Source organism: Myotis daubentonii, chromosome 1 (assembly GCF_963259705.1).
Source record: "Myotis daubentonii chromosome 1, mMyoDau2.1, whole genome shotgun sequence".
Classification (NCBI taxonomy): Eukaryota; Metazoa; Chordata; class Mammalia; order Chiroptera; family Vespertilionidae; genus Myotis; species Myotis daubentonii.
In genome coordinates this window covers 53,508,268-53,529,234 of record NC_081840.1, presented here as the reverse complement: position 1 = coordinate 53,529,234, position 20,967 = coordinate 53,508,268, and the positions used below count along the sequence as shown (strand labels likewise).

At 42.3% G+C, this 20,967-nt stretch overlaps 1 protein-coding gene across 2 annotated transcripts in view; it reads right to left on the bottom strand.

Annotated features, from left to right (window-relative positions):
• The window catches only part of MNS1 (meiosis specific nuclear structural 1), a 29,460-nt gene extending 19,670 nt beyond the window's left edge, over positions 1 to 9,790 (bottom strand). The window contains exons 1-3 of one of the 2 annotated variants that reach the window (XM_059700332.1): positions 9,651 to 9,790; positions 8,744 to 8,965; positions 5,488 to 5,615 (exon numbers count right to left, since the gene is read on the bottom strand). In XM_059700332.1, coding sequence (XP_059556315.1) covers positions 5,488 to 5,615; positions 8,744 to 8,965; positions 9,651 to 9,653 — 353 coding nt within the window. In that variant the 5' untranslated portion in view covers positions 9,654 to 9,790. Of the gene's footprint in view, positions 1 to 5,487; positions 5,616 to 8,743; positions 8,966 to 9,507; positions 9,529 to 9,650 lie in introns of those variants that run through there. The other variant, XM_059700342.1, reaches the window with a different exon arrangement.
• Between the last annotated feature and the right edge of the window lie 11,177 nt (positions 9,791 to 20,967).

Below are 20,967 nucleotides of genomic sequence, written 5' to 3'. Positions count from 1 at the left end.
TTGTAGGTAACTGAGTTTCTTTCTTTATCTTTTGCTCTTGGCATTTTAATTATGATGTGTCTTGGTGTGGTCCTCTTTGGATTCCTTTTGTTTGGGGTTCTCCGCGCTTCTTGGACCTGTAAGTCCATTTCTTTCACCAGGTGGGGGAAGTTTTCTGTCATTATTTCTTCAAATAGGTTTTCAATATCTTGCTCTCTCTCATCTTCTGGCACCCCTATAATTCTGATGTTGGTACGCTTGAAGCTGTCCCAGAGGCTCCTTACACTATCCTCGCATTTTTGGATTCTTTTTTCATTTTGCTTTTCCGGTTGGATGTTTTTTGCTTCCTCGCATTTCAAATCATTGACTTGATTCTTGCGCTCCTCTGGTCTGCTGTCGGGAGTCTGTATAATATTCGTTATTTCAGTCCGTGTATGCTTAATTTCTAGTTGGTTCCCCAATATAAGATCGAGGGTCTTATTAGTTTTCGTGTAGATCTCATTAAGTTTATCGGCGGCTTCTAAACAGTTCTTGAGAGACCTTAAAAGTGTGGTTCTGAACTCTATATCTTCCTTTGACGATTTTGTCCTGTTTCTTTGTCTCCGCATTTTGTTATGCTTCCTTGGTGCACCCCCTAGTGGTCTTTGTTCGCAGTCTTATAGTTAAATCTTGATTGTTGTAGCTAATTCCAGGGAGGGTTTGACCTCCAGGCCAAGTGGCTATCTGAACTTATTTTCTAAATAAATTTCAATTTTTTTAAATTTAGCCTGCATTTAAAAAATTAATTTATTTTAAATGTAAGCAGCTGAATCTTAACATAGGTAACTTTGGGTTATTTTGGATACATTTTAAGTACCACAGCAAACATTTTCTTAGACTTGCCAGTTTGCAAGTGAACATACTCATTAAGAAAATGGTCTATTTCTGCATGTCAGTCAAAATTTTACCATGGCTTATGCACAAAATAAGACATTCTTAGCAGTTTTGAATTGATGAGAGGCAGCTTACTCTATTTGAAAGAATGCTCAACTGAATTACTTTTGACTTAAATCAGAAGAAATTTTTCACAAGGTATAGAATTTTAGATGGACTATTATTTTCTTTCATCCCTTTCAATGCACTGTCTTCCAGTTTCTACTGTTGCTACTGAAAATTCAGTCATACTTTTTATTGTTGCTCCTTTGAAATCTTTCTTGTGTGGCTACTTTTGTTATTTTTGTTTTCTCTACTGTTGGATTTCAAAAGTTTGACTATGATGAATATGAGTGTAGTTTTCATTATATACTAGAGGGCTGGTGTACGAAATTCGTGCATGGGTAAGGTCCCTAGGCCTGGCTGGCGATCAGGGCCAATCTGCGGGGAGACCGGTGGGGTGATCAGGGGGCCCCCACTCGCCCCTGCCTTGGCAAGCCTGGTGCCGCCCGCTTGCCGCTCCCCCCCGCCCCCCCGCCACCGCCGCCAGTTGGGGCCTGCGGGCTGGGGGCAGCTCCTATGTTAAACATCTGCCCCCTGGTGGTCAGTGTGTATCACAGCAACTAGTTGTTCCACTGGTTGTTCTGCTGTTTAGTCAATTTGCATAATAGGGTTTTATATAGATAGACTGAATTTTAACCTGTGGCTTTATGTCTTTTATCATTTTTGGAAATCCTTGGCCACTACCTCTTCAAATACTGTTCTGCATCTTCCTCTTTCATGTCTCCTACCAGGACTAAAATTATACATCTGTGAGAACTTTTCACTATATCCCATATCTCTTTGAAGCTCTGTAGTATATTTGTCTATCCTTTTTTTCTCTGTGCTTTATATTCTAGATATTTTCCACTAACCTGCTAACACTTTATCTCTTCATCTGTTTCAATCAAATAACATCTAATTGAATTCTTATTATTGAAGTAAAACATACACTAGAGTGCACAAATATGAAACATACAACTTGTAGAATGATGTCAAACACCTGGCCATCTGCTTATTAGCCAAGCTCTGCTTCACTTAACTCTCACTCATAGTTTTGGAATCAGCAGGCTTCAAACTCCCAGCTCACCATTCTGGTTTCCTTCCTCTCCAGATCTCACTGTTACACTTCCTCCAGACAGTCTCTTCTCAGAGGGAGCATTTATCTGCATCACCTCGTCTACAATTGCTAGACGTGGAAAGCTCCTCTCTTTATATCTTTTATTAGTAAATTAGACAAGAATGTCACATAATAGAAAACCATGAGTGATAGCTTATCATGATTTGACAATTAAGGTACAAAAAGATAGTTTCAGACTAGAACAATATGGAGGCATTAGCAGTAATTTTAAATCATCCTATCTAATAAAAGAGAAACATGGTAATTGGCGTACAACCGCTACCCTTCCCATTGGCTAATCAGCGAGATATGCAAATTAACTGCCAGCCAAGATGGCGGCCGGCAGCCAGGCAGCTTGAAACTAACATGAGGCTTGCTTGCTTCAGTGACGGAGGACTGCAACGTTCCCTGCCTGCCTTGCCGGCCTCTGAGCCTGCAGTTTAAGAAACATTGTAACGAATATAGAAGCTAAATAAAACCCCAGAAACCAGCTTTCAGCGAGCCGGGATCTCAGAGCTGGAGTTGATACAGAGTTTTGATTATAGAACCGAAACAAACCAGATACCTGCTTTCAGGAGCGGAGGCCTAAGAGCTGGAGCCTCAGAGCTAAAGCTGGCCCAGAATAAAGAAAAAAAGGAACGGTTGGGAGCTTCCGTCACACGCCAGCCTGAAAACAGCCCTCAGCCCCTCACCCAGACTGGCCAGGCACCCCAGTGGGGACCCCCACCCTGAAGGGTGTGTGACCAGCTGCAGCCAGCCATCATCCCCTCACCCAGGCTGGCCAGGCACCCCAATGGGGACCCCCACCCTGAAGGAAGTGTGACCAGCTGCAAACAGCCATCATCCCCTCACCCAGGCTGGCCAGGCACCCAGTGGGGACCCCCACCCTGATCCAGGACACCCTTCAGGGCAAACCAGCTGGCCCCACCCATGCACCAGGCCTCTATCCTATATAGTAAAAGGGTAATATGCCTCCCGGCACCGGGATCAGCGTGACAGGGGGCAGCGCCCAAACCCCCTGATCGCCCTGCGGCTCTGTGTGTGACAGGGGGTGGGGCCACAACCTCCCTATCGGCCCTGCTCTGTTCCTGACAGGGGAAGGCGCCCCAACCTCCTGATCAGCCCTGCTCTGTGCCTGATACAGGGAGCTCCCAAACCCCCTGATCGCCCTGCAGCTCTGTGTGTGACAGGGTGCGGCACCCCAACCATGCCCCCCACACACACACTGGCCCTGCTATGTGTGTGACGGGGTAGAGCCATAACCTCCCCATCGGCCCTGCCTTGAGTGTGACAGTGGCGGCGCCCCAACCCCTGATCGGCCCTGCTCTGTGGGTGATAGAGGGCGGCGCCCCAACCCCCTGATCCACCCGGTTCTGTGTGTGACAGGGGGCAGTGCCCCAACTCCCCTATCACCCCTACTCTCTGAGTGACGGGGGGAGCTCCTCAACCCCCTGATGGGCCCTGCTCTGTGCGTGACAGTGGGGAGCTCCCCAACCCCCTGATGGGCCCTGCTCTGTGCGTGACAGGGGGGAGCTCCCCAACCCCCTGATGGGCCCTGCTCTGTGCGTGACAGGGGGGAGCTCCCCAACCCCCTGATCAACCCTGCTCTGTGCGTGACAGGGGGGAGCTCCCCAACCCCCTGATGGGCCCTGTTCTGTGTGTGACAGGGGGGAGCTCCCCAACCCCCTGATCAACCCTGCTCTGTGCGTGACAGGGGCAGCGCCCCAACCCCGTGATCGGCCCTGCTCTGTGTGTGACAGGGGGTGGCGCCACAACCTCCCTATCGACCCTGCCTTGAGTGTGACAGGGGGCGGTACCCCAACCCTCCAATCGGCCCTACCCCGAGCATGACTGAGGGTGGCATCGCAACCTCCCAATCCACCCTGCACTGTGCATGACAGGGGGCGGCGCCCCAACTCCCCAATCGGCCCTGCTCTGAGCCCGACCAGGGGCTGCACCTAGGGATTGGGCCTGCCCTCTGCCACCCGGGAGCAGGCCTAAGCCAGCAGGTCGTTATCTCCCGAGGGGTCCCAGACTGCGAGAGGGCACAGGCCGGGCTGAGGGACCCCTCTTCCCCCCCCCCCCCCGAGTGCACAAATTTTTGTGCACCGGGCCTCTAGTTTTTTAATAATAACCCGTTAGAGAATTTAAAAGTTGTGGACCTAAAAAAAAATATACATGGGTTTATTTGCCAAACATATAATTTTAATGAAGTTCAAAACCCCTGAAACTCATTCATGGGTCCTATCATATTCTACAGAAACCCTCAGTTAAGATAAAACACAACAATTATCAAAGTACATTTCCAATATATTCAACTATATAAGTACATGGGCATTTAGTTAGCCCTGAGTTTTAATCAAAAAGGGTGACAGATATCCCTAAAAAGCAACTCAATCTTAGACAAGAAACATATTCTAGACCAGTGATGGCAAACCTTTTAAGCTCGGCGTGTCAGCATTTTGAAAAACCCTAACTTAACTCTGGTGCCGTGTCACATATAGAAATTTTTTGATATTTGCAACCATAGAAAACAAAGACTTATATTTTTTATATTTATTTTATATATTTAAATGCCATTTAACAAAAAAAATCAACCAAAAAAATGAGTTTGCGTGTCACCTCTGATACGCGTGTCATAGGTTCGCCATCACTTTCTAGAACAATGTGGTTAACAATCCCACTGTTAGGGGTACTACCCAGTACCCTGGCGAAAGTGCAATGATTCCAAGAAAGAAATTGTGGTGGCAATATTTTGTTAAGAAATACCAATCATCTAAATTAGATTTACAGAAGAGAACCTAGAAGGTGAGCAAATGAAGGAATGAAGGATATCTAGCTTACAGAAGAAAACATTTAGTGGCTTCATAAATATGAAAGGATGTCCTCAAGAAAAACTAATCCTCCCCCCATCAGATAGCAAAACTGATATAAGCACATGAAAGTTACAGGGAAATCAACTTTGAGACAGCAAGGGGAAAAGGTTATTCAAAGTTAGGGGTGAATGAAAAATTAATTTCCTATCACAGTCACTAGAGGTGTTGATCACAAATGACCAACTGCTTTCCAGAAATACTGTAGGAAGTTTATATAGGAGTATAAAGTTAAATGAGGTATCACCCAAAGTTCTCTTAAGAGTAGGATTCTATGAGTTTATTTTTTTTTTTTTAATAATAGGTCATTTAAAAAATTAGGTTTAGAGGAAAGAGCAGAGGGAATTGATTTTTCCCCCCCCTTAAATATTAACATTTTACTTCTAGGAATACAGCTTCTTTTCTCAAATGTATATATAGGATATAAAGCAGTAAGTATTTCCAGGCAAAATGTTAACTAACTGCAATGATATAAAGAAATAAATTTCACTCTCAGGTACTAAACATTACATAAAAGTTTACAGAGAAAGACTAACTACATGAAATTTATAGAAACCAAGATACCTGTTTTCTTTTACTTGTTGCCTCATCTTTTCATCCTTCAGACTTTCGTGTTTTAGTTTTGCCAGTTCCACAGCCAATTTTTCTTCTTGTTCAAACTGGAGTTCCCTCAATCTTTTGTTTTCTTCTGCCTGAATAAAAACAAAACAAAACAAAGCACATAACTTTAGTTATCTTCCAGAATCAGATTTTTTTCATGAAGGCTGAATTTACTTGTTTATAACAGAAAACTGCAAGTGCCTTCAGAGCAACAATTATTTATGTTTTATTTTAAAGTACCAACTATTATCTAAATAAATAATTGTCCAAATTCTTTATCATGGAAAATTTCAAACATCACCAATAGTAAGAAAAATATTAAAACACACCCTCAGGCAGCCATCATTCATCTTCAATGATTAGCAATATTTACTAACCTTTTTTCTCTACTCTTCCATGTCACTTACATTTTCCTTTGTTCTTTTTTTTCCTGGTGTATTTTAAAACAAATCCTAGATATGTTATTACCATGTATATAACTGAGTAGTGATCTCTACCTAATAAGAATTTCTTCCTATATAACAATTAACATGTGTAAAAAAATTACCAGTAATTCCTTAGTAAGGTCTAATACCTTGTGTAAATTCAGGTTTCCCTAATTGTTTCAAAGATGATTTTTTTTTTTTTTGGTTTGTTCAAATGAAAATCCAAACAAGGTCCATATATTGGATTTTGTTATTATTTCTCTTGAGTCTTTTATTCTGCAAGTCACCCCCACATATACACTTTTTCCTTCAAAGCCATTATAAAGACCCCATCAAGATAAAGATAATTTTAAAAAGAGAAGAAGTCAAAAACTAAAAAAAAAAAAAATTTAAAAAACAACATAGGCAAACACCAATGGAAGTGGCTCAGGCACCAGTTCTATTCTCTGATTTTAACTATCTCCATTTCCAGAACTGTATTTTAGGGCACCAAATAACCTAGCTGATGAGGGAAATTTCTTTACAGAGGAATTTTAGCTAAATGTGACAAGAATAGCAAAACCAGAAATCAGTGTTTTGCAGCCCCCTAATGAAAAAAAAGATTCATTGATGAAACCATAGATGAAAGTTTAATGGGGATCTTTACAGTGGAGGGACCAGGCTGTCTCATTAAACCCACTGATCAACATCAGCATCACTGAAAATGAAACAACCAGTCATCATGTGCCTGCTGATGGGATACAATGTCAAGGAGAGCATCATCTATGGAGTAATTGCCGAAGAGTTGTATACAAATCTAATCATGCCTTTAAAGCTAACTTCCATTTAGAGAAAATATAAAAGACTATAGGCCCATGCACATTGAAAGTAAATTAATTAGAAGGTGGCTAGTGGGGCAGGACTGAGCGAGATGGGCCAGACATGCCCTGGAGCCAACCTCCCGCAGTCCCTCCCTGACTGACAGCACCTGGGGTAGTGTGGGGTTCAAAGGGTGTATGTGGAGTGAGCGGGGTCCCTCCGGCAGGTGGGGTCCCTCGGCCTGGCCTGTGGGGATTGGGCCAAAACTGGCAGTCTGACAACCCCCGAGGGGTCCCGGAGTGCAAGAGGACACTCTGCAAAGCTGCTGTCGCTCGGCAGCTTCTGCTTTGAGTGTCTGTCCCCTGGTGGTCAGTGCACATCATAGCTACCAGCCAGTCAGCTGGTCGCTGAGCCTTTTATATATATAGATAAAAGTACAAATTAAAAACAACAAAGAGGAAGTAAACAGATAAATTCAGAATGTGGGATATTGTATACAACAACTGGCCTAGTTAATAACAATCGAGAAACATGAAGATAAAAAAATTAAGGAGCCCTGGTTAGAGCGTCAGCCCACACACCAGAGGGTCACAAGTTTGATTCGGCGTCAAAGACACGTACCTGGATTGGGGGTTTGCTTCCCGCCCTGGTCGGAGTGTGCTGGAGGCCACAGGTCATGTCTCTCTCTGTCTTCCTCTCTCCCTCCCTCCCACTCTGTCTTAAAAAGTCAATGGGAAAAATATCTTCCAGGGAGAATTAACCAACAACAATAAAAAATTAAGGATGATGGAAGCGCTGTCTTAGATTAAGAGGGACCAAACAGCCAAATATACTGCATGAGCCTTGTTTAGATCCTGATTAAAACAAACCAACTGAAAAAGCAGATTCCTGACATAATCACAGAAACCTGCTTATGAAATGATACCTGGAAGTTATTGATAATTCTACTGGGTAAAGATAGTGGCATTATGTAAGAAAATATTTTATAAAATGCCTACTGAAGTATGCAGGAGATAGTTGATAGGATATTTGGGATTATCTTTAAAGAAAAATAAGAATAAAAAGAATAAGAAAAAAATCTAAACCCAGAGATCTTGCTTAGGGTTAAAAAAAAATCATGTCTAAGTTTCTGGAATTTGGAACTTAGAGAGATGGTTACTACTTTTAATTTAATTTTTTTTTTTTTAAAGCTTGCTTTCGCCACTTCCCATAATGTCCTACAAAATGTTGAACATAAAATAGGCACTCAAAACATACTGAAATATCAGGATACTTTTTTCACATTTATGAGAACTCATTTCTTTTCTTATTGGCTTCCCTTTTTCTACCACCCTCATCCCTTTAAATATTTAGAAATTTCCACTGGAAAATTATCTCTGTATTTTAGGAGATATAAATTGTACCCGAATTTTTCAAGGCAGTATTTAAAAATACAAGTAAATTCATACCTAATGTGTAAGTGTTCATTTTCTGCCTCTTAATAGTACACGTTTAATCTCAGTAAGTTCAAAAGGTATTAAATGTTTGTCTCTATAATTTTATGGAAGGCAAGAGAATTGTACTTATGTGAACAAAACTATGGACATTAGTAATTATGGATATCATATTTATGAAAAAAAGAAAAAAACACCCGAGTGCTAACTTTGTTCCAGGCACTATCACAAGGGCTTTGCGTGTATTAACTCATGAATCATTAAAACTATCATACAAAGTAGGTACTATTATTATTCCCATTTTGTAAATGAGGCATAAAAATTAAAAGCAACCCACCCAAGTTTCCACAACTAATATACAGGAGTCCTAGGATTCAAAGACACATAGTCTAGCTCCAAAAACCCAGCTCTGAACCAATACACTGGGCTGACTTACATTGAGGCATCCTATGTCTGATGCTGTTGTCTCTCTACTCAATTCCAGTATGAGCGGTTAGCTTTCATCATTTCCAAGGAGAAAACGAAGGGGGGGAAAATGATGTCAGAATGAATAATAAAATTTACCTTTTGAATGGCCTCTTCCATATCCAACTCAAATTGTTCATCCTGTAATAACCTGAGGAATCTCTTGCGATCCGCTCGATCATCATTTTCATTCCGCACAATTTGGTCCCTGATTTGAGACTCTATCTTATTTAGAGCCTTGAGGTGCAACATTTTGTGGTAGTTTCTATCTACTAATCGCTGGTGCCTTTCATTGAAGCTCAAAGTTCTCCCTTTGGAAGCCTATAATACAAAAATTTTAAAAATATATCAAAGTATGTATATTTTGGTGTTGCAAAATCTAATTTTTTAAAATATATTTATGTAAGCCTCAGGAACAAATGATACAAAGATAGGTAACAGTAATAATAAAAAAAGGGGGGGGGCCTTTGGCTTCCTTCTTAAATTCAGAGAAATAATCAAAGCGTAAATGTGCTATAAATCTATCAAAGAAGCAGATGAGGGGTCAAAAGTAAAAGCAACTTTACAAGGTTCTTCAGTTAATAGCTGTACTAGGATTCAAAGACCTGCGGTTGAGCTCTGTACACCCAGCTCTTTACCACTTCGCAGGGAATTCTTCCTCTCCTCGTCCTCCTTCCCTTCCCCCCTCTCGACCTCGTCCCCTCCCCCAGCTTGGCCATAAAGCGCTGTTCTCATGCCTGTAGGTGTCCCTAATACCGATTTAATAGGTCAACCCACTGCTACTTATATGGGAAATAAGACTTATACCGGGCAGGTCTAATGGTGTGGGGAAAGTGCAACATAAGCTGGAAGCTACCGCGCACCTGAACGCAAAAGCCACTTTCCCACTAATTCTCAGGCTGGGCATTTCAAACCCTTTTTCAGAAGCAGGCAAGCTCTAAACGACAACTCAATCAACAAATAAACAAGTCGTTTCGAGATCTCCCCACCGGCCCCACCCGCTCACCATCTTGGCGGACGAAAATCCCAGGCTTCAGGGAGCCACCACCGCCTCCTGCAAACGCAAACACCCGCTGTGCTCTCTGGTGTTTACGTGGTTCCCCAAGCAACGGCCCAACCTGACCAAGGCGCGGCCTCCCATTGGACAAGTAAGACCCAATCAGCTGTGAGGTTCTTGGGAGGCGCTCCTCCTATAGGTCCTAAGGGAGCGGGCGGGAAGTTCAGGTCCGCGTCCTGGCGCAGTCAGCCCCCTGCGGTCTGTTTGGTTTCCCTCAGCTGCGAAACTCTGGTGGTTGGGGAGCCAAACCGAGGAAACTGTTTCCATAGAAACGCGCCGAACCCTCTCTAGGAGCTGCGGCTGTGGTCACTTTCCGCGCGCGGACCATCTGTGCCCTCGGGCCTGTCGCGCCCGGGTCTTCACTGTTTTGTCCTCAGCAGTGGGAGGCCCTGTCCCGTTAGTGTAGGAGGTGAGGCAGTGTAATAGGAGGTGAGCTGCATTTGAGCTTAGTTGTTACTATGGTTGCCTTCCGTGCTCCACTATCTTCAGCTTTTTTTGTTTTTAGCATTAGCTTGTATTACCTTGGGGGCTGTTTTTCAAGAAGGCTTCTCTCAATGTCCCTGATCCTCCCCTAGCATTAGGCTTTCCCCATGTTCCTGCTCATTGGAGAGTCTCTCTCTCCACACCCTGGCTCCTGCCTCCAGGAGTCGATCCCTGTTCTTTGTTGCTCATGCCTGCTGGCCAGGTGGTTGGAGAGGTTCCTCTTTTGTCCTGGTTCAGTCTCAGCGTTAGGTCAGCTAGCTGTGAAGGGTATCATAAATTGGAAATTTTTTCCTTAATGGTAAGTATTCTCTATTTTCTAAGTTCCCAAACCCTAACCTGATCTGTAAAGGTTTGTATGCCTACTTCAAGTTTCTTCTTCAAACGTTAGCCACAGTGGACTTTTTTGAGCTCCTTCCTGTCAGAGGGCCTTTGTACTAATATGTGTGGGTCTCTGCCTGTAACAAGACTGAAACTCCACCAGCCATCTTGTCGATGTGATAGTGCATGCTCTAGATAGCAGAGAAATAGAAGGAGCTATGATATTTTTATGACCAAAGAGCTACTACACCAGCCCTGCCTAATTCTTGACCTCATGCTAAATGAAAGAAAAATAAACAATTTAAGCCTCTAAGTCCTGTTTTTCACCCAGAATTCTATTACTGTTAAACAAATGCAATTCCTAACTGATACCAGCACTATCTCTTTTTAATATAATGGATGAAAGTGGGTAAAACACACACACACACGCCTACTTTATCACTGTTTCATTTTGAAGGTTAGTAGGCAGAGTGGAAATTCTCTGATTTCCTTTCTCATATTTTCCTCTCTCCCTTTTTTACCTTCTAGAAGCTACTGGCCAGTTTTTTCCCTTCCCTTAATCTATGTGCTCTCAGAGTTTTGATCACAACATTGGATTCTTGGTTTTGTTTTCCAAAATATCCATGCAACATGCTTGCCTAGTAATTGGATAAATCCCGGGGTCATAGATAAAAATGTAGACTAAGACTGGGCAGATGCAGAGCCCTGGCCTCCACCACGAGAACCTCTCTCCCACTGCAAACAGACCGACAACCTTTGAGCATGATCACTCAACTAGTTACCAAGGCACCAGTGTCACTAATATACTACCAACATCTCTACCTTTTCTGTAAGAATTTACTGGGAGAATTCACTAAAGTAGAGATCCATTATGATTTCTTCATTTCCCTTAACAGCTTAACACAATCCAATTGATTGCTTGATAACCACATGACAATTTTTTTGGTTGAATAGATTCAGGTCAACATTATTTACCTTAAAAAATGGACACATATGTAATACCCTTTGTAATACTTTAAGCAATAAAAAAAAACATTATTTACCTTAAATGCTCACAGATCAATAAATAGAAATGTTTTTAAAGCATGAACAGGTCATAAATGTGATCGTTAAATATTTAGTTATTTGGTAAAAGTAAATTCTATCATGTATGATGAACTTCTAAATCACACTGATATATTTTTGCAAGGAAATATTTGTAATTTAAAGACTAGCTAATCAAATACACAAAGTATTTCACTCATCAATACATAAATTATCTATTAAGTCAGGCTCTTACGTAATTAATACCACTTGCTTCTTAAAACACCCAGTATTTCAGAACACCACACACAGTAAGCAATAGTTTATATGCATTACATATCTCTGCAGCAATATTTTTGCCAATACATCTCCTAGGGCAAGGGAAACCAAAGGAAAAACTAAACAAATGGAACTACATCAAACTAAAAAGCTTCTGCACAGCAAAGGAAATCATCAACAAAATGAAAAGGAAAATGATTGTATGAGAGAACATATTTGTCAATGATACATCTGATAAGGGGTTAATTTCCAAAATATATAAAGAACTTATACAACTATGGAGCCAAGATAGTCTCTTCAATAAATGGTGCTGGGAAAATTGGACAGATATATGCAAGAAAATGAAACTAGACCACCAACTTACACCATACACAAAAATAAACTCAAAATGGATACAGGACTTAAATGTACGACGGGAAACCATAAAAATTCTAGAAGAATCCAAAGGCAACAAAATCTCAGACATATGCCGAAGCAATTTCTTCACTGATACAGCTCCTAGGGCACTTGAAACTAAAGAAAAAATGAACAAATGGGACTACATCAAAATAAAAAGCTTCTGCACAGCAAAAGAAACCATCAACAAAACAACGAGAAAACCCACTGTGTGGGAAAACATATTTGCCAATGACATATCTGATAAGGGCCTAATCTCCAAAATTTATAGGGAACTCATACAACTTAACAAAAGAAAGATAAACAATCCAATCAAAAAATGGGCAAAGGACCTAAATAGACACCTTTCAAAAGAGGACATCCAGAAAGCCAAGAGACATATGAAAACATGCTCAAAGTCACTAATCATCCGAGAGATGCAAATCAAAACAGCAATGAGGTACCATCTCACACCTGTCAGACTGGCTATCATCAACAAAGCAACAAACGACAAGTGCTGGAGAGGATGTGGAGAAAAAGGAACACTTGTGCACTGCTGGTGGGAATGCAGACTGGTGCAGCCACTATGGAAGACAGTATGGAGTTTCCTTAAAAAACTGAAAATGGAACTCCCATTTGACCCTGTGATCCCACTTCTAGGAATATATCCCAAGAAACCAGAAACACCAATCAGAAAGGATATATGCACCCCTATGTTCATAGCAGCACAATTCACCATAGCTAAGATCTGGAAACAGCCTAAGTGCCCATCAGTAGATGAATGGATTAGAAAACTGTGGTACATCTACACGATGGAATACTATGCTGCTGTAAAAAGGAAGGAACTCTTACCATTTGCAACGTCATGGATGGAACTGGAGAGCATTATGCTAAGTGAAATAAGCCAGTCAATAAAGGAAAAATACCACATGATCTCACTCATTCATGGACAATAGAGACCATTATAAACTTTTGAACAATAATAGATACAGAGGCAGAGCTGCCTCAAACAGATTGTCAAACTGCAGCGGGAAGGCCGGGGAGGGTTGGGGGGCAGGAGGTAGTGGGGTAAGAGATCAACTAAAGGACTTGTATGCATGCATATAAGCATAACCAATGGACATAAGACACTGGGTGATAGGGGAGGCTAGGGGACTGTCTAGGGCGGGGGGATAAAATGGATACATATGTAATACCCTTTGTAATACTTTAAGCAATAAAAAAAAAAAAAAAGAGTAACTCCTGCCCCTAAGTTAACTACCTGGAAGAACATGAATTAGAGCCTTTCCCAAAAGTGATTATTAGAGATAGCCTCTTTTAACCTACCTTGAGGGCAGAATAAATTTCTATTTACTAAACCTCTGTTCTTACCAGTCTGCCATGACACTTCAAAGCCCCCATGGTGTATTATCTCATCCCTACTTCAGGATGTCTTATATACCTGGGTCCCCCTTTCTACCCTTCCCCCACAAGCATGTACCCCCCCCATCTTCTAAGGAACCCCATGAGACTTGCAACCAGGGAAGAAATGGGCAGCTGCAGCTCATCCCTTGCTAACCCCCAGAGCCTGTCTCCAAGGCCCCCTTTTCTCTGACTTCCCAGTGAGCTAAAGCAGCCTGACCATTTCTCTCTCTTAAAATCTGAGAACTCAGGTCCTAGCAGGTAACCCCAATCAGTAACAATGTTAGCATGTGACCCCTCTTCATCTACACTAATCTGGCTCAAGTCTGTTTGATAATAACACCAGGCAGAAGAGCCTGGAGGTTAGAGGAACGTTTCTTGTTTCTTCCTCCACACAAGGACTTAATGTCAGGCACTGTCCTAAGTACTTAGATGGATTTCCTCATTTAATACAATAACTGCAGTAGATTACTCACATTTACAAATTTGAAGACAAGTTAAGTCACTTGGCTAAATTCACATTGCCTTACTTTTGCCATAGCTAGTCTGTAAGCTAGGACAAAACTTGAATTTTAGTTTCTGCTGTAGGCAGTTAGACAGACATGAACAGAGCCAGGGCAATGGGCCAGGTACAGAAGGTGCATTATCTCATCCCTAGCTCAGGATGTCTTATATACCTCAGTCCCCCTTGGTGTCTCCGAACCTCATATGCATGTGGGGGGTCTCTGACTCTCATGTGTTTGGGGTTCCCATACATATGTATGCATTAAATTTGGTTATGTTCTCTTGCTAAAAAAAACAAAAAAAACCAAAAAAAACCAAAAAAAACAAACTTATACAACTCAACACCAAGAAGACAAACAATCCAGTTTAAAAATGGTCAATGGACCTGAATAGACACTTCTCCAGAGAGGACATTCAGATGGCCAATAGACATATGGAAAGATGCTCAACATCACTAATCATCAGAGAGATGCAAATTAAAACCACAATGAGATATCACCTCACACCTGTCAGAATGATTATCATCAATAAATCAACAAACAACAAGTTCTGGTGAGGGTGTGGGGAAAGGGGAACTATTGGTGGGAATGTAGACTGCTGCAGCTACCGTAGTATGGCGTTTCCTCAAAAAATTAAAAATTGAACTGCTTTTTGAGCCAGTGATCTCAATTCTGGGAATATATCCTAAGAACTAGAGGCCCAGTGCATGAAATTTGTGCAAGGGGCTTGGCCCTCGCAGCCCGCCTGCCCCGACTTCATCTGGAAGGTCACCTGGATGGTCTGCTGTTCAGTCTAATTAGCATATTAGCTCTTTATTATATAGGATTCTAAAACACCAATTCAAAAGAATAGCCTGGCTGGAGTGGCTCAGTGGTTGAGCTTCAACCTATGAACCAGGAGGTCACAGTTCAGTTCCTGATCAGGGCACATGCCTGAGTTATAAGCTGGATCCCTGGAGGGGGGCGGGCATGCAGGAGGTAGCTAATCAATGATTCTCTCACCACTGGTGTTTCTATTTCTCTCTCCCTCGCCCTTCCTCTCTGAAATCAATAAAAATATGTATTTTTTAAAAATATATGCACTCCTATGTTCATTACAGCATTATATACAATTGCCAAATTTAGAAACTGCCCAAGTTCCCATCAGTATATAAGTGGTAAAAAAGCCGTGGTACATTTGCACATGGAATACCAAGTGGCCATAAAAAAGAAGGAACTCTTACCTTTTACAACACCATGGATGGACCTGGAGATTATTATTTTTAAAAAAATACATTTTATTGATTTTTTACAGAGAGGAAGGGAGGAGGATAGAGAGTTAGAAGCATCGATGAGAGAGAAACATCGATCAGCTGCCTCCTGCACACCCCCTACTAGGGATGTGCCTGAAACCAAGGTACATGCCCTTGACTGGAATTGAACCTGGGACCCTTCAGTCCAAAGGCCGACTCCCTATCCACCAAGCCAAACCAGTTAGGGCTGGACCTGGAAATTATTATGCTAAATGAAATAAGGCATTCAGAGAAAGACAATTACCACATGATCTCACTTATATGGAATCTAATGAACAAAATAAGCTGACAAACAAAATAGAACCAGAGGCATGGGAACATGGAACAGACTGACAGATCTCAAAGAGGAGGGAGGTGGGAGGGACTGGATGAAAGAAGGTGAAGGGATTAGCCAAAGAACATATATGCAGAACTCATAGACACAGACAAAAGCCAGAGGAAAGGGAGGGTGGGGGCTGGGTGGAGGTGGGCAACCAGGGGGAAAATGGGGACATCTGTAATAGTCTCAACTGTAAAAATAAAGTTTAAAAATGCATTACTAATTGTCTAAATTTACTAAAATATGGCTAGCACAGAGTCCTGAACACAGTATAGCCTAACAAATATACACTGAGTGGTTCACAGTCTATTTACAGTACTTTCAGTGTTAGGAGGGTCAGAAGGATCATTCAGATGGGGAATCTACTGTGTAGGAGGAGGGAAAGCTTTGCATTTAGTCAGAAATAATCTAAGGGGAAACTAAGACAAGAGAGACAAAGAAGAATTTTAAAAGGCCAAACTGTGGAATGGTTGGCATGTTTTTAACCACAAGAGTAAGGGGAGCTGGGAAGCCAATAGGACTCTGATCAAGCAGAGTTCAAGTTCTCAGAGTGTTCCCACTGCCTTCTAGGTTGCCCCAGCAAAGGGTCCCTACCCTAAAGTAATGATCCTATCTATCTAATAATAGAGAAACATGGTAATTAACCATAACTTCACTACCCTTCCCATTGGCTAATCAGCGAGATATGCAAATTAAATGCCAGCCAAGATGGTGGCCAGCAGCCAGGCAGCTGAAGTGAACATGAACATGAGGCTTGCTTGCTTGCTTCAGTGATGGAGGAAACCAACATTCCCCGCCTATTGCAGCTCAGCTCTGAGCTCCGGATGAAACAATGTTGCAATTATAGAACCTAAACAAACCCCAGAAACCTGCTTTCAGCCAGCGCGGCCTCAGAGCTTAGAGCAGCCAGTGATGGCAACAGAGTTTCAATTATAGAATCTAAACAAACCCAGGTACCTGCTTTCAGCCGGCAAAGGCCTCAGAGCTGGAGCCTGCTCTCAGCTCCAGTGACAGTTATAGAAGGTAAATTAATCCCAGAATTAAAAAAGAAAAGAAAAAAGGAGAGGCTGGGAGCTTCAGTTGCCCACCAGCCTGAAAACAGCCCTCAGCCCCTCACCCAGACTGGCCAGGCACCCCAGTGGGGACCCCCACCCTGAAGGGGGTGTGACCAGCTGCAAACAGCCATCATCCCATCATCCAGGCTGGCCAGGCACCCAAGCAGGACCTCCACCCTGATCCGGGACACCCTTCAGGGCAAACCAGCCAGCCCCCACCCGTGCACCAGGCCTCTATCCTATATAGTGAACGGGTAATATGCAAACTGACCCTAACAGCAGAAAGACTGGGAATGACTGGTCACTATGACACACACTGACCACCAGGGGGCAGACGCTCAATGCAGAAGCTGCCCTCTGGTGGTCAGGGCGCTCTCACATGGGAGGAGCTCTGCTCAGCCACAAGCCAGGCTGACTGCTGCCAGTACAGCAGTGGTGGTGGGAGCCTCTCCTGCCTCCTCAGCAGCGCTAAGGATGTCTGACTGCAGTTTAGGCCTGCTCCCTGCTGGCAAGTGGACATCCCCCGAGGGCTGCTGGGCTGCCAGAGGGATGTCTGATTGCCATCTTAGGCCCAATCCCCTGGGGAGCGGGCCTAAGCCAGCAGGTGGTCATCCCCTGAGGGGTCCCAGACTGCAAGAGGGCACAGGCCGGGCTGAGGGACCCCCCCATCCCCCCGAGTGCACAAATTTTTGTGCACCGGGCCTCTAGTATTATAATAAAAGCAATGTTTCCTAATGAAGAAAACTGTGATTAAAGGTATGGCCATACATAATCCAGTTAAAATATCCAACATTCTGGTAAGGAGTGCGGAAAGGCAGATGTGTGGCGAAGGCTGAGACGATGAGGAAAAGAATACGAAGCAGCAATCGTTTAACTCTTGAGCCTTGAAAGAGCTCCTGGGAGCTGCAAGCCTCCCTTCTCTGTCCTTGGGTGGTGCTGCTGTTTTTTTAAAATATATTTTTATTGATTTCAGAGAGGAAGGGGGAGGGAGACAGAAATAGAAACATCAATGATGAGAGAGAATCATCAGTCAACTGCCTCCTGCACATCCCACACTGGGAATTGAGCCCACAACCTGGGCATGTGCCCTGACTGGGAATCTAGCTGTGATTTCCTGGTTTATAGGTCGAGGCTCAATCACTGAGGCAGGCTGTCCTTGGGCTTTTGATGATGTGGTTGTGAATCAGTGTTATCTGCACTGCTCTGCTCATTGGCAACACTGTCTGAGAGGAAGAGAGAGAGCACAAGCTCCCCCTCTTGGTGTTCTGTGCAAAATGACCTGACAGGAAGCACAGCATCTTTCAGAGAGTTAGGTTCCCTGTAGTGAGGGTACAGGTAGGGTGGGTGCAGGGAAAAACGGGGAATAACAGGTTGTATAGAGTAGAACGTGTTGACTCCTAATAGTGAACTGTGAAGCAGCATTGCAAAGTGTTCTCGCAAACGTGTGCTTTTCATTATTTCTTGCTTCCCTAACTGGTGACATTTGATTCTAACAAAAATTTTAGCGGTAGCTCTTGGTTTCCAGTCTACCTAAGGTTACTGTAGATTCTACAACAATTTATGTGATTTAATAGGTGGTCTGTCAGAGAAAAGGATTTTTGGCCGGAGTGTTCATCTAAATCAAAGAGAGCTTGCAATACTTATTTTACCTGGAAAAAATAGCCTAACTATATTTTTAATAGAGCAGTTTTAGATTTACAGAAAAATGATAGACCATAGAGAGCTCCTCTTATGTCCCATCTCCCATCCACTCCCATCCAGTGTCCTCTATCATTAGCATTATACATTGTGTGGTACATTTGTCAAAATTGATGAACCAATATTGGTGTGTTATTATTAACTAAAGCTCATAGCTGGCATTAGAGTTCACTCTGTTTTGTACAGGTCTATGGGTTTTGACAAATGCATAAGGCCATGTACCCACCGTTACAGTGTCATGAAGAATAGTTTCACTGATTTAAAAATCCCCTGTGGTCCACCTATTCATCCCTTCCTGCTTCTCCCCAAGCGTCTGGAAACCACTAATCTTTCTACTGTCTCTATAGATTTCTCTTTTCCAGAATGTTATAGTGTTGGAATCATCTAACACGGAGACTTTTCAGACTGACTTCTTTCACTTAGCAATGCGCATTTAAGGTTCCTCCATGTCTCTTCAAGGCTTGAAAGCTCTTTTTTAAAAAAAATCACTGAATAGTATTCTATTGTATGGCTTTTAAAAAAAACAATTATTACATTTAGAGATTATTTCTCATGATAAGTTATTACCATTGTAAGTGATATTTCATTGTTCAGGAAAGATTTATGCCCTCCTAGCAGTAAGGAGAAATCTGGTCCATTTCCCTTTGGAAGATAACTTTTCACATATAGGTCTGGGCTAAAGGTTTAGAGAACTGAAGGGAAAGAGCTTTTCCTCATAATAAATGATGGATTATACTGATTAATGTTTCCCAATAGTTACAACATAAGAGGGTTGAACATATCAGAGTTGCTAATCTGAAATAAGGCATGTTCATAGGTATACCCTAGAAGTTCTAACTATACAGTAGACATTTACAAAATTGAATTGCTTTATAAAAGAAAGAAATCAGAACAAAACAATTTTTCTTTCATTCAAAAGAATGCCCAAATCTAATCTAATTTGCTGCAGCTGGACGCCACCTGCAGATGACTGCCTAAGTACTCTGAACATTACACACTTATCTTTTAAATATTGATAATGCCATTTTTCATTTTCTCGACATGAAATCCCACAGGGAATAATTATGCTAATAAACCTTAATGATTCTTGCAAATAAATGATCAAACCAAATTGCTACTGTTGATTTATATTAATGGATGCCTTTAGGACGAGATTTGCCAGTACGGTGCTGCCTCTTGAATCTCAATTCATCTTATTTAGATGAAGAGTGTACATAGTTGGTTAAATAGATGAAGTGTTTAAAATATAATGTGTTGTGCAGTTTTTGCACTTCATAATGTTCAAGCATTATCATCTTGCCTTGTGGCAAATCTGCATTTAATGGTTTCATTGTATATAACTTCCTTTCCTACTTTTTGTCTCTCTTAGATGCAGTTAGGAAGTGACTACTTTCTCATTGATTTTTTGTTGCTTCCATATGTTGTATCTGATTGTTTCATTAAGAGAGTAAGATCTGTTTCTGGGTATTTTAGCCACCATAGTTTGGAATCACACTGACTGTGTGATGATGTGATCAAGTGCTAAATAATTGTTGTGGGGGGGGGAGGGGGTGGTAAGGGCACCATTAAGTGGCTTATTTGGTGCCCCGCTTAAACCTAGTGGGTCTCTTCCTTTCCTGCTCTCCCACTTGCACTCTTGCTCTCGCACCCTCACCAAGTCTATAGGAAGTTGCTGACTGTGAATTCTAAAATAAAACTGGGAAATAACTTCAGAATTGTGATTATGCATTTCCAGGGTTGGGGAACACTCCACAGAAGAATGTTTATTCATTGTGGATATAAATAAAATTTTATCTGGGTAATTTTGTAAAAAGTTGCCTTTATTTAAAATGCCATATGATTGAAAAAATGACCGTCATCCAGATTATTGCCTCAACTGTCTGTTTTTTCTGCATGAAAAGCCATATTCTAATCATAGGAGAAAAACAGAGAATACACAACAGGTATAGACACAGAATTGAATAAAAAATGATGTAAATTAGTCAACAGGGGATTGGTGTGTGTGTGTATGTGTGTGTGTGTGACATAAACAGGGTATAGAACATGTGATGTCCTGTAACAGTGGCTTAGGGATTGTTCTGTGGGGCACACAGACTGTAACTTGGCTAGTGGTGAAGCAGAGATGACCACATATTATTCATTGTGGAGAACAGAGGAGTCCTCTTCTGAATTATAAAGCTCTTATTGATTTTTTAAAAGAATGTGTATACATATTAACACGTTAAGTGCCAAGCCTGTTTTGTCTTCCTTTCCGTTTAGCCTGCGATATCCAGTTTCACCCATATGCTGGCGGTACCAGTGACTGACTGGTCCGGACGGAAAGTATAGTGTCAGTCACCGGTGACTGACATGACTCTTAACGTGTTAAGATATATACATACTAGGGGCCCAGTGGACAAATTCATGCACCTTGAAAGGAACTGTGGGCCGTGAGGCTGCAGTAGGCACAGGGGCGGGTCTCAGCCCATCCTCTGCATCCCTGCTGCCTCTCCTGCCGTGGCCCCCAGCCCTCTGTCTGCC